The 13258-nt window shown below is 37.5% G+C and overlaps 1 protein-coding gene across 1 annotated transcript; it reads right to left on the reverse strand.

The window, feature by feature from the left end:
* Positions 1–610: 610 nt before the first annotated feature.
* LOC103942833 (protein ARABIDILLO 1-like) lies at positions 611–11394 on the reverse strand. Its single transcript, XM_048591675.1, has 12 exons — positions 9261–11394; positions 8918–9076; positions 8754–8834; positions 8499–8630; positions 7834–7961; positions 6897–6984; positions 6056–6150; positions 3713–3776; positions 2181–2356; positions 1687–1908; positions 1289–1373; positions 611–1184 (listed from the first exon to the last, which is right to left on the reverse strand). Exons 1-12 carry the CDS (start codon positions 10605–10607, stop codon positions 1008–1010), a joined length of 2754 nt encoding a protein of 917 aa, XP_048447632.1. The 5' UTR covers positions 10608–11394; the 3' UTR covers positions 611–1007.
* Between the last annotated feature and the right edge of the window lie 1864 nt (positions 11395–13258).

Below are 13258 nucleotides of genomic sequence, written 5' to 3' on the forward strand. Positions count from 1 at the left end.
TTAACGTGGTTAAAAGGAGTCAATTTGAGGAATTAGAGCTCCAAAGATAGCAATGAGTGAAAATCTAGTTTTTGTCCACCTCATCATTTAATACTAGAAACGTCATCACATTAAATTTAATGTTGGTAAAGTCATCATCTAACACCGCTAATATAACAGATACCTAAATTTCAAAATGTTAGGTAGTTATTTAAAATGTTTAAGAGGTTAATGACAAATTTGGAACCACCCCAAAAGATTGAGTAGTTCTCCATATTTAACTCAATTTAAATAAAAACAAAATAAAATGTTATATTGAGTTGAATATGAACAAATTGAATCAACCTAGGTCCATATCCAAATCCATTTATATTTAAATTATCGACTTCAAATCCATTTGTATTTAGATTATTGAATTCGAATCTTATTCCAATAAGAGGATAAGATGTTTCTGCTCATACTCGAGAAATAAAATAGTGATGGTAGTTTATATTCAAAAAGAGAAATAATTTCCGCTCACCGTGTTCATTTTTTGTCCCTTGCCAATCATAAGCAAGGGTGTGAACGGGGAAAAGATGTGCGGAAATCACTTCCTATACAAACAATAGAGCATAAACTCAACTAGTGAATATTTCATCAGAACGTTGCCTCGACGAGTCTCAGACAGCTTTGATATATATCATTATAGAGAAACCATCATCACAAAGAATACGAACAAAAATTGAAAACAGGTCAAGGTACAAGTTCTTAAATTTTTCCCCCCATCTAAACCACCAACTCTTTTTTTCCTCAAATGATTTGGTACAAAGGGGGTAAGCTACTTGAACCTAAATTAACCATCATTTATGCCTAAGAAATGGGAAGAAGAAAAAAATGAAGATCAAACCCATTTGTTACGAGGAAGTTACAGATTATGCGTCCTTTTGGTGCAATGTCCTGTTGTCCATCGAAGCTTGTAACCAAGCATGAAATCAGCCTCCATCAACGATTCTTAAAAGAGATGTTTTTGCCGATGGATCACAGATAAATTAAAGTGATGGCTCTATTTGGTGATGCTCAAGATTCCGAAGCACAATCCTAGCAAAGATTTTGGCTTCAAGAGGGGCAGTCGCTGCAGCAGCTGCAGCCCGCAGCAGGCGTGCTGCTCCTCCACTCTGCATAAGACTGGCATGGTGCATAGCATGGCGGCCACCGGGAATGGTAAACTGCAGTTGAAAGAATAACTATATAACCGGGAATGGATATTAAAGTTGGCACTGAACCAAAGGAATAGTGTTTCCCGCAGGGGGAGTCTAATATGCACAATTACCTGAAGAAGAGCAAATGCAGCACATGCCTTGAGAACAGATGATGTATTCCGTAGCATGGAAACGAATCTTCCAATTTCAGCCCCGCTGATAGTACAAGGAAAAGTCAAATGTTCAGATGAAAAAAAATCAAATTTAAAATTTCAGCCCCGTAGACAACAATTGTTAATTCAGATTATTACTTTAGTTGAATTAAGGAATGGTCCCAAGTACTAGCAGAAGATATGACATGAATTACAGTTGGCTGGAGAAAAAGATTTTCATAAGAGACATAATGCCGTAGGTTCCATTTAGTAATTAGCTAACCATGATAGCAGTGGCTCACACAACTCAAATCACTTGCACTGAGAAAGAGAGAGAGAGAGAGAGAGAGAGAGAGAGAGAGAGAGAGAGAGAGAACCTGCATCTCAGATGTCCTGCTTCTTGAATACGAGCACCTTCTGTCACTTGTGCCAACGCTGCAGGGGCTGATGATACTGAAGCAGCAGCAAACGTTTGTGGATCAGAAAAAGTGTGGACAAAGGTCTCAATGTGCTTCAGAGCCATCCTTCTAGCGCCATCTAAGCTCACACTCTTTGAGATACTTTCCGATGAAGTCCCTATCAACGCATACTCATCCATTCTGCGGAGTATTAAGTTATTAACAAACTTTAACATATATATATCTTCTTATTACAAGCAATAGTACTATTCAAAGACTAAAGGAAGAGATGAGGGTTTGAACCCCGGGACGCAGTGGGTTGAAAATGAGGGCACATAGAAGCATAAACCATCAGACTCACAAGGGCATTAAACCACATCACATACAGAACGGAATATCCCATGCATTTGAGAGCATTTTGATACAAAAGAATGAGTAGCACCCACACAGAAAACAGTTAGGCCTACAAGTACCTGCCATCAAACATGTATGCCAATGCCAATGCAGCCATGAAGCGAGCCATTTTTGACACTGACGAAGAACAAAGATGAACAAGTGCAGGAACACCTCCTTCCTCCACAATGCGGAGAGCATTGCCAGGGTTAAAAGCAAGATTCCAAAGAGCACCAGCAGCTGTTTCATGGACATCCTGAAAGTTGAAAAAATCAAATCAAATCTTGTACCAATTATATGAGCGAAGAAAACTGAACAAAAGGATATTGTTGGGATATGAGCAGATATTTGTGAGTAAATGCACTGTACTCACTGAAGCTTACCCATGAAAGACTATAAAAAAGGTTGAATGACCAAAAGACTATCCAATTAGAACATGAGTGAATTTATATGCAAGGCCATGAGAAACTATGCACTCAAAAAGATGTTACAGGTATTGACATACAAGTTCAAATATTGGATGACAGTTTTTGTGACTTTTAATTACAAAAAGTTTCTCTCGTCATGCTGTTGTTCAACAAAAACAGCAACAAAGCTTTATCCCACTAAATGGGGTCAGATGTATGAATCTTAGAACACCACTGTGCTTGATTTTACGCCAAGTCTTCTGTTAGCTTCAAGTGCTCCATATTTTTTCTTAAAGTCACTTTACTATTCTTCCTAGGTCTTCCTCTACCCCTTTGCCCTGAACCTCTATCTCATAATCGCATTTTCTAACCGGAGCATCTGTAGGTCTTCGGTTTGCATGTCCTAACCACCTTAACTGATTTCTCACATCTTATCTTCAATTGCGGCCACTCCTAGTTTACCTTGGATATCCTTGTTCTTAATCATTCCCTTTCTCGTGTGCCCACACATCCAACGAAGCATTCTCATATCCACTAATTTTTTGCACATGGTGATACTTGACCACCCAAAATTCCGTGTCATAAAGTTGCTGGCCTTTACCATCTTATAAATTTTTCCCTTGAGCTTTAGTGGCATATGACGATCACACAACACATCGGATGCACTCTTCCCTTTCACCCATCCATCTTGTATTCTATGGTTGAGAGCGTTCACTCTTTGGCAGTTCTTAATCTCCAATCCTCACCTCTATATCATTTGGACCCCCTTGTCCAACATCAAACATAAACCAAAACCAAACAGCTAATATGGGATGTAGAGGTCTTAGCTTCAATTCCACAATTATTTGTTAACATTACTAGACAGATTGTCAGCTATTATTTACTGAAAAACAGGGATACATGAAAATACTCAAACACTAATCATTTCAGACTTAACTTCAAAATGAATCATGACTAGTATCAGATTTCACTCCTATTTTTCTTTTTAGACAACAATTATGCCCAAAAATTGATTACTGAATTCCAGTGCCTAGGTCAATGCAGTGATCCGCAACATTGTAATAGTATTAAACCAATTTGTGAAACAATCTATGTGTATGACAGCTAATACCAAATTTATTTAAATAATAGTGCTTGATTTTCTCTTACTGACCATGGAACATGGAACATTTTGAATAATAATTGAAAAATAAAGGAATACTTACTGCAGCTTCAGAGCGTGCCAACGCAATCAAAGGTACAACACCTCCTTCCCGTCCAATGGCAATGCTAACAACCAACAAAAGGTGATAAAATCAATAACGACAGCATGAAATAAAAAATCATATCAATACTCATTCAAAGAACATGGGAGCATTCTAGATAGAAGAGTATGACAGATTTCAAGAAATAACAATGCGACCAGAGAAAAAGGAAATCTTGCAGATCATCAGTCATTTGATCCGTTCATAATATGCATAAACTGATTGATATTCTTTAAAAGCACAGAATTGATTAATTTTGGAAGTTGCATCCTAAATAATCAGTAGAGACTATTGGACTAACATTCCAGCGTAAAAATTATGGAATTGTTATTGGCACTCCAAAAATCTAACTGTGCACTCCAAACTTTCTGCATTTAGAAGCACAATTAGATTTTTGGAGTGCCAATAATAGTTACCAAAAATTATTCCATTACCCAGAAAAACCATGACAAAGAAGCAAAATAATTGTAGGCATTGACTATATAATTTTATAACTTCAGGTTGATAGGTTTTGTACTTTTATGGAATTCTAACAAAAGTAACAAATATCAACGTCGTAAGGCGAAAGCTAAGAACAAACAATTTCAAAAGAACACAAGAGATCTAGGTGGTTCGGCGTAAAGCCTACAGCCACGGGCAAAGCATGGCGAGAAATTTCACTAAACAAACCGAGATTACAAAAGAGTTTTTAACTCTCACAACTCAAATCTCACAAATTACAAACCCTAAACCAAACAAGTAGAGAACCTAAAACAAACGGAGTGGTGTCTCCCAAATTGCTCTCTTAGCCCTCAAACTCACAAACTGACTCTCACCAAATTTGCCAAACGAATGAGCCATGAATTTGCCACACACTCATGACTCCAAACGGTGACCTCCACCCAAAACCAAAATAGAGAAAAGCTCTCTAAACCATGATGAGGTACACTAAATAAACTTACCCTAAGGTTCTATTTATAGTGCATGGGACTTAGATTACAATGAGAATCCTAATCCTAATTGGAAGTAAATCCAAATCCTAATCAAATAGGTAATTAATAAATCTCTCCAGCAACCAAAGAATCCAACAAAGACGTTGAATCCAAACCCAAATAGGACACCAAAAAGAAATAGGTAACACAAACCTAATTTCTGCATCATCGTAATTTTGCACCGTAAATCACAACAATTAAGTACCTTAGCTGGAATCTGCTTCTGAGAACAGGAAGACTTCAATATTTTGCCCACAGATTCGCTACTTCCTTGTGATTTTCATGTAAATTACAGTTTTGGTTAAAGTTCAATCTTATCAACCAAGAAAATAAGGAGAAATTCCATTGTTAAAACATCTTAAGAAGTTAAGGTGGAAAGTCTTTTTGATTAGAGGTTGCACACAAAATGAACAGAAATATCAAATATCTAATGACAAAGTTACCCTATGGTTAGAAATAAAAGAACAACGAAGAACATGTAAAACTTTCTAAACCTAACCCAATCCTATTTTATGACCCCGTATTACACTCAATCCTATTTTATGACCCAGTATTGCACTATTTAGCACAATGTCCATACCAGAGCTGTGACTTTACAGGAATTTCCGCAAACAAGTCATGGAATGTCTTTGAATCTTTAAGAAATGAAAGGCGAAAATGCAACGCAATTAAGCTGGAAAATGCAAATGTAAAGGTTTATGAAATGAAAAGGGAAAAAAGAACAAAACATGAAACAAACTAACTGCATGCCCATGAAATATAAAATACAGCTTTGTCTATAATAGGCTATCAGTTAATTAAACATATTTAAGATTTGGCAGAGCAGGAAATTACGATAGATGCCAATATGTCATTGTACAAATAATATATATTCTCCAGAAATGACTTCTAATTGATCACCCAGTGTCTGGCTACAATTGTAACTACATAAAAAAATTATTAAAATTACATTGATAGAACAGGAACTTGCTGAATCTTAGTCTTTACTACATAAAATCTGTAGTTTATATGATATTCAAACTCGTAAAATTCTATCATATATAAATGGATAAGAATCTCAAACCACTCATGCATCCTTTTCTTGTTTTATTTCCTTCCTTTTCCTTTATGATAAGCATAACTTGTTTTGCATCAGAATTTTAACTTATCGTCATTAATTAGTCAAATGAATAAGGAACCTGACTGAGACCGGGTATTCCAAAAGGTTTACTTCCATAAACTAAAACAAAGAAACGATATCTCCAACAAGACATGCATCATCAGTCCAAACCATTTGACTCATATTAGTTTGAACTAGCTTAATTTTGGTGTGTCATCAAGAACAAGCATATACCTATTGGCTTCTGATACTGACAATCCCCAGAGAGCACCAGCAGCCCTTTCTTGAAGACCTGGGGAGGCATTTGAGCAGCCTTGTGCGAGAGCAACCTACATACCCAATGAGGTAGCTTAAACATACAGTGCAACTTTATCGCGTACAATTATAAAAACTATTTTAGCAAGTGGGAACACTAAAGCTTAAAAAGAACAACAATGTTAAGGTACCACTATTACAGCTCAAATGATTAACTGTAAGAATGTTCTATAACTTTTAAACAATAAAAATTTCCATACTCAACACAACATCCACATTATTTTTTTTCTTCACAGAACAGGCAGAAGCAAAAGGACCCATATTATACTTTCGGATTTAAATTGTAACAAAGAAAATTAAAAAAAAAAAAAAAAAAAAAAAACCAAAACAAACAAAAAAACTAACAGTACAAAAAACAAATATTTACGTTAGAAGGTTTTTTCCGTTCCTCAACTTCAATATGTGTGAGTCCAATATCGAAATGCCATTCAAATCATGACCAAAAATCTTGATGCAGATATGAAATGGTTCTCACAAAAGGAAGCTTCGAAACCATCTGTTTCAATTAATTTGCTTTGATTTTTTTGTAGATCCAGACAAGTAGCAAGTTTTGGTCACCCTAAAATGTGATATAGCATTTGATAAACTTTTTTCATAATAGTGTAGCAATTATTACAAGGTAATAAATAGTAAATAAAATGTCCAACTCCAAGAAATACTTATACAAAAACATTTTCTTTATTTTAGGGATTTGAATGAGAAGCTAACATGGATTCTGATGACATCATAGGGTTGTGATTATTCAAGGTAAATATCATACCAAGGCCTCAACGCCGCCAGCTGCAGCAATTGCTTCTCGATTTCTGTCATCAAACGATAGATTCCACAATGCACCAGCTGCCTCTTGCCTGTTCAAAGTAAAATAAGGTATAGTTTCACATTGGTTGTATAGACAGAAGTTGATAATCAACAACTTTTTTCCTTTTTTTTTTTTTTTTTTTTTTTTTTTTTTTTGGAGAAGAAACAATGATAACCAACAACTAATGAGTGAACTAGAATTCCAATAAGTCTCTTATGCAATTACCTCAGCTTTAAAACACAGCATTATTTTAATTAGTCTGGACAGAATTAGAGCATCTTTAAAACACAGCATTATTTTAATTAGTCTGGACAGAATTAGAGCATCTAACCCAAACATCATGAGTTGAAGAGGGCCAATACATTTATATTTTAACACAAGGCTTCCAGATGTGGGTTATAATCTCAACGTGCACCCTCAGTGTGGCACCAACAGCATAGATAACTTATATTGGGTTCCCCCACTCTGATACCATGCAAAAGTTACGGCATCCAACTCAAAACGAATGGTCATGAGTGAAACGGCCCTTAACATTGTATTAAGTAACGCAACGCTTTGCATTCCTGAAGTGAGATATACTCTCAACAAGCTTAAAGCTTAAGTACCACACCCATCAATGAACATTCCTAAACAACTGAAAATTTCTTATCACTTTTAATTCCGCAAGTGAGATTCTGTTTCAGTTTTATTGTGGTGATTGGTGAAGGGGAAAGAGGCAGTGGAAGTATCTTGTTCCTTTGATGCACAATAAAATAAAAATTATTTAAAGAATAAAAAGTTTGCTTGAAGGAAAATATATGTAGATGACAAAATAATATCAGACTGATACAAAACATTAAATCAAAGACTCAAGAGTCGCTTAAAGAATAATGCAAAGAGAGGATCCAGAGTAAACTACCTGACACCTTCATGAGGAGATTGTGTAAGCTGAACAAGAGCATCAAGAGCACCTGCCTCTTGTCCAACTGCAGCATTGTTACTATTACTGTCTCCATGAGCAGCCAAATTGGCCAAGGCACGGGCAGCCTGGTATAAGAAGTACATTAAATAATTTGCAAAAAAGAAATACACAATGCAAATACACAATGAACACATACAAATGCATATAAGAGAGAGGGAGAGAGAGAGAGAGAGAATCAGAGAACCAATGAAAGATGCACAACTGACCCACTAGGAAAGCCACTAGAAGAACCAGATACAACATAGAATAAGGAAAACTTCTCCACAATTTAATGCTAACACTGTGTGCCACAAATTGGCACTTAGATACAGTGGTACACCATATGAACCTAAAACCTAGGCAGGATTTGCAGAACCATCACAAACAGTGTGAAATTTTCTATAAAGAAAGGACACACCAATCACCACAACCTGAATCTTGATGTGGTGGGTGTCAAGATCAAAACCACAAACATCAAAACCAGCTTTTACGATTTCTTGGAACTAAGCTTTTCTAAAGTTTCAACCATCCGTAGCCATAGGAAAAGTTGTACACACTTGAAGTGTGTGTTTTTGTTGAATTGTCAGGTAGAGCTTAACAATAGCAACAAAAAGTTTTATTACCTGCTCTTGCACCCCCTCAAACTTGCAGTTACGAGCAAGCATCACTAAAGCATGCACACCACCTGCCAATGCAACCTCTGTGCTACACTTGTCATCAGCAGCCAAATTCGCTAGTGCACCAGCCGCCCGTTCCTGAAATGAGACATGGAAAGCAAGGCACAACTTAAATCACCATGCCACAGTAACCCCAAGTGTATTGCATAACACATAAGCATCATACGTAAAGAGAAAAATACGTGAAAAAAGGTAATGTACCAGAACTCCATCACCACCAGATGACCATTTAAAAATAAGATCGACTAGAGCTTTCACTCCACCGGCCTCAGCAATGGCACCCTGACCAGAAAAACCTTACTGATTACAAGTGAAATTTTGGGGCATAAGTAGGTGATAAGACAATAGATAGTACACTATCAGACCTTGTGCTCTTCTCCAACAGAAAGATTCCATAGTCCTCCAGCCGCCTCTTCAGCAACCAGCCTGTTCATAGACCTTGCCAAACCAGCGAGAATATTGATCCCCCCTTCCTCAGCAACAGCTTTAGCAACATTGGCATTCACAGACAAGTTTGCTATAGCCTATTCAAGTAATGAACATGAAAAGGAACTGGTCAGCCCAATTCCACATCTATATGCACAACAATCATGAATCTGTGTATCACCAAATAACCAATTCCTACACTATAGACCATATAGTACAACATTTAGTCAAAATGGCAGAGTCATAATAGCACGAGAAATATGTGTGTGTGTGTGTGTATACCTTTGCAGCCTCGGATTGGAGCCCTTCCCGCCAAGATTTTGCTAGGTTTAAGAGAAGACGTATGCCCCCATCTCGCATAACAGCTTCAGCCCTCCCACAATCTATGCTAGCATTTTCATCATCAATAACAACAAAAGTTGCAAGTCCTGTAGCTGCCCTTTCTTGAACATCCTCTTGTGAGCTCTGCATTAAATTGAGCAACAAAGATGCACCTTGCTTGAGCCAAAAAACATCTAAACCCTGTTGATTGCTCTCGGCAATCCGCAAAAGAGAATGAGAGAGAATCCATTCAATCCAAGTCATAATGTCATTCAAGTTTTTATCCCTCTTTGAATTCCTCCAATCCAGAAGCACATTCTTTCCTTTCTTCATAATGTCGACTAATAAAAACGCTATTTCTTTCATAATATCTGTAAAAAGGGCAAGTAACATTTTATTTTTATATTTACGAGGAGCAAAGTTGCTGTCTTCTTCAAGCACGGGACAATTCAAGGCACATAAAACCTTCAAGCTGTGTGATGATGATAACAACCGTGAAACAGCAGCGGAACCAACATCAGTTCTTGAAACATCTAGCCCAATCAAGTTAGGCAACTTATGCCAAAGATGTGAAACCACGCCCCATTTCATGGTGGAGGTCCCAGCAACAGAGAGGAAACGAACTGATAAAACATTTCCCAGTGCCATCTCATCAATGTTCAGACAGTCTATGAACCCGATATCAGTCAAATTTGGACAATGCTTAGATAAAGCATTAATAGCATCAGCTTGCACATCCCTAATTCCAGAAAGTCGAAGCTTTTTCAATTTAGGACAGCAAAGAGCTATTGCTTTTATAGCATCACTGCTGATCCTTTCACAGAAATCTGGCCCAAGCTGGAGGCTTTCAAGTGACTCATGCCGAGCCACGATCACAGATAGAGTAGCATCAGTTATTTTTCTACAGTAATCACCACTTATTTCACTTAAATTCTTTGCCCGGAGATGCAATATTGCATCAGCAGATTCTGCCCCACGAAACCTAAGCTTCTGAAGATTTACACATCTTGAAGCAAGTGAAGATGCCATGGTATCATTGCATTTGTGTGCACGAAGATCCAAAGAGGTCCACAAACACGGCGAAATTCCAAGAACCCTCCATGTCTTGCAAGTTGATGATAAGCTTGCCCGGTCACGATAATTCAAACACGAAAACAACTGAATGACAGTATCATCTGGCAAACCAGTCCAATCAACAACCCCATTTTGCATTGGATATGAAACTTCATCTTCAATTTCTGGATAACTAGGCAAAACCACCTTCTCCTTCCCCTTCCTAGCCACCTTCCGCCGCACCCTACGACTCATATCTTAATCAATATACAGATGACCCAGAAACCGATAGTCCAAAACCATTCAACTTCACAATACCCAAATCTTATTACCACTGAAGAACAACGCACAGACCCATAAACATGTAACCTTTAAACTGAAATCCTAAGTTCTAGAACCAGTAAAAAGGAACACAACAAAACCAAAAACCAAAACTGTTCCACCTCAAAAACCCTAATGCCCAGACAAAGAAACGAATTGTATATATACCACACAGAATTAAAGGTTCACAATATACAGCAATCCAAGTCTACCGATTTCAAATACCCAATTGAATCCGGCATCCGAAATGCAACACAGAGGAGGAAATTAATGGTTATTTTCAAACCTGCGAGCTGATGCTATGTGGGTTTGTCAGGACACCCTTAAATCTTCAAGCTTTCGCAAGTAAATCAAGCGCCTATAACAGATTGTGTTGCAGGAAGCTGCAAATCGATGAGGGAGTGATGGGGGAGAAAGAGGAGACAAAGGTTAAGGAAGGGTTGGAGAGAATTCAGGTGTTTTGGCGAAAGAGGAGGAGGGGAGCAAAAAAGCCAAACCCTCAAAGCATGTGTAATACCCTTCTCTCTCAATTAGGAATTAGGCTTTTTGTTCTTGGTGTGTGCACCAAATTAGAGAGAGAGAGAGAGAGAGAGAGAGAGAGAGAGAGGTGTTGTGTGGGAGATATGGGCATAAAAGGAGACAAGAAATACAGCATTGAGGTGCGAGGAGCCAGAGGAGAAGAATGGTGGTGAAAACTACACAAGCTAGCTCATCAAGGAGCATCAAAAATCTTCATTATATAGCCTGCATAATTTTGGTGGTTTTGGCAAAAAAAAAAAAACAATTTTTGGTTTATTTAATTGCTGGGCTATTAATAATTGTATAAAGCTTGTACTTCACATCATGTATTTCCTACTGGAAAAACCCAAAATCTTTTATTCAATTACTATATGCAATACTAAAATACGTGATGTACAAAATTTGATTGTGTTTATGTGGATAAATAGAGTGCTAGATACTAAACATGATTTTTCTCATGAAAACAACTGCATTTGAACTCTTTTTTGTACGTGTGTGTAATGTTTATATCAAATTTTCATTCCCTCTTCCTCTTCTTTGTTCCAAAATGTGGATGAATATTGTTTTTATGAGGGATGGAATCAATTATGCAATATTTGCTGACAAAAGTAGTTTTAATGCGTCAATTAGGGGAAAAATAACTAATTTGGTTGAACTAATTTTTCTATCAAAGTAATAGTTATGAATAGTAATCGACTTCGAGGTTTAGAGAATCATAGGATGGAACCTATTATGTGACACATAATGTGACAACCCGTCCTAAATTTTACATTTTTATTAATTTTAGAAGCTTGAATTTACGAAAATGCCCTAGAGGTAAGGACTTTGACTTCCGTAGATCATCGGTTAGAGTGACGTATGACTTTTTCTTTTAGCATATCCTCGTAGTATTTGCCGTTTGCATAGGCGAGTGACGTATGATCATTGGTTAGAGTGACATATGACTTATTCTTTTGTCCAAATGAATGCAAAGGCGAAAGCCGTTTGCGAGTCCAAATTATAACGGTATAATTACGGACGTTTGAAGTTGGTTATTTAAAGGTAGTTAAATTATTTGAACTCCCACCTTGTGGGAAGGCTAACTAATCAGCCTTAAGTAAAGAGAAAAATGACCAATCAAATTAAAAATGATGGAGGACCAATGAGAAATCAGCAAGAAAGGGCCAAAAAAAAAAAAAAAAAAAAAAAAAAGAAAGCCCCCAGCTTTCCCATGGGTTTTTCCACTCGCGACCACCCATTTTCCAAGGCCGATTCCGGCCAACTCCGATGGAGTTTTTCGACACCACCACCACCATCTTGAAGCTCTCATTCCCCTCTGCAAAACCTACCCAAGAACCACCTTGATTAACCACGGTATGTGGCGGTTTGAGGCCACGAAAGTTGACAGTGCTCACGGTACTCAGCCCACCCTTTTTTATTTTCCAGCAAATCGGCAAAGCGATGGCTGATACCACCACCTGGGCTTTGTAGCCCATCCTCCCAAGAGCGAAACCCAACCAACCTTAACCCCGTTGGACCACCGTAGACAATAAATTGACACCAGGAAGCTTTAGGCATTTGCCAGCTTCGTGGGCAAAATTGACAATCTTCCGTCCCTTTTGGACTCTGTAGCAGGTATGAAAGTTGTTCTTTCTTTGAGATCTTCATTCCTGTAAATTTTGGTAATTTTTGGAAATAGTTGGATTTTCCGACGAGTCAGGGCAGCCGACCGCCACCTACGTCGGCGCGTGCGGCGGCGCATGGCCAATGGGCCGCCAATGCAATTTTTAGGCTATGTGTAAATGTCTTGAATTTAGTCTTGATATTTGAATGACGTAGGTTGATCGTTAGAACCTAAATTCTCTATGATACATTAATAAATATTTATGTGAATCGACGATCCAACCGTTTAATCGTCACCAAAATTTGTTACATTGTAGTACATAATATTTGAAGAATGTAGGAACTTACAGATTGGGAATCCGACATACAAATCTTTCCGAATTGGATTTGTAAGTTCATAAAATAAAACTGTAGACATCGAAATTTCAGTGAAATAAATGTTAACCAATACAACACTTATTTCA

This window comes from the organism of the source record quoted next, unplaced genomic scaffold (assembly GCF_019419815.1).
Source record: "Pyrus x bretschneideri cultivar Hongxiangsu unplaced genomic scaffold, Pyrus_bretschneideri_v1 Contig35, whole genome shotgun sequence".
Lineage (NCBI taxonomy): Eukaryota > Viridiplantae > Streptophyta > Magnoliopsida > Rosales > Rosaceae > Pyrus > Pyrus x bretschneideri.

Excerpts from the sequence above, each read along its gene's own strand:
- LOC103942833 (XM_048591675.1), bottom strand. The coding sequence starts at position 10,607 with ATGAGTCGTAGGGTGCGGCGGAAGGTGGCTAGGAAGGGGAAGGAGAAG. Across the intron at positions 6,985-7,833 it reads TCTCCTCATGAAGGTGTCAG|GCAAGAGGCAGCTGGTGCAT; the intron begins GTAGTTTACTCT and ends TACTTTGAACAG. Across the intron at positions 3,777-6,055 it reads TCAGTATCAGAAGCCAATAG|CATTGCCATTGGACGGGAAG; the intron begins GTATATGCTTGT and ends GTTGGTTGTTAG.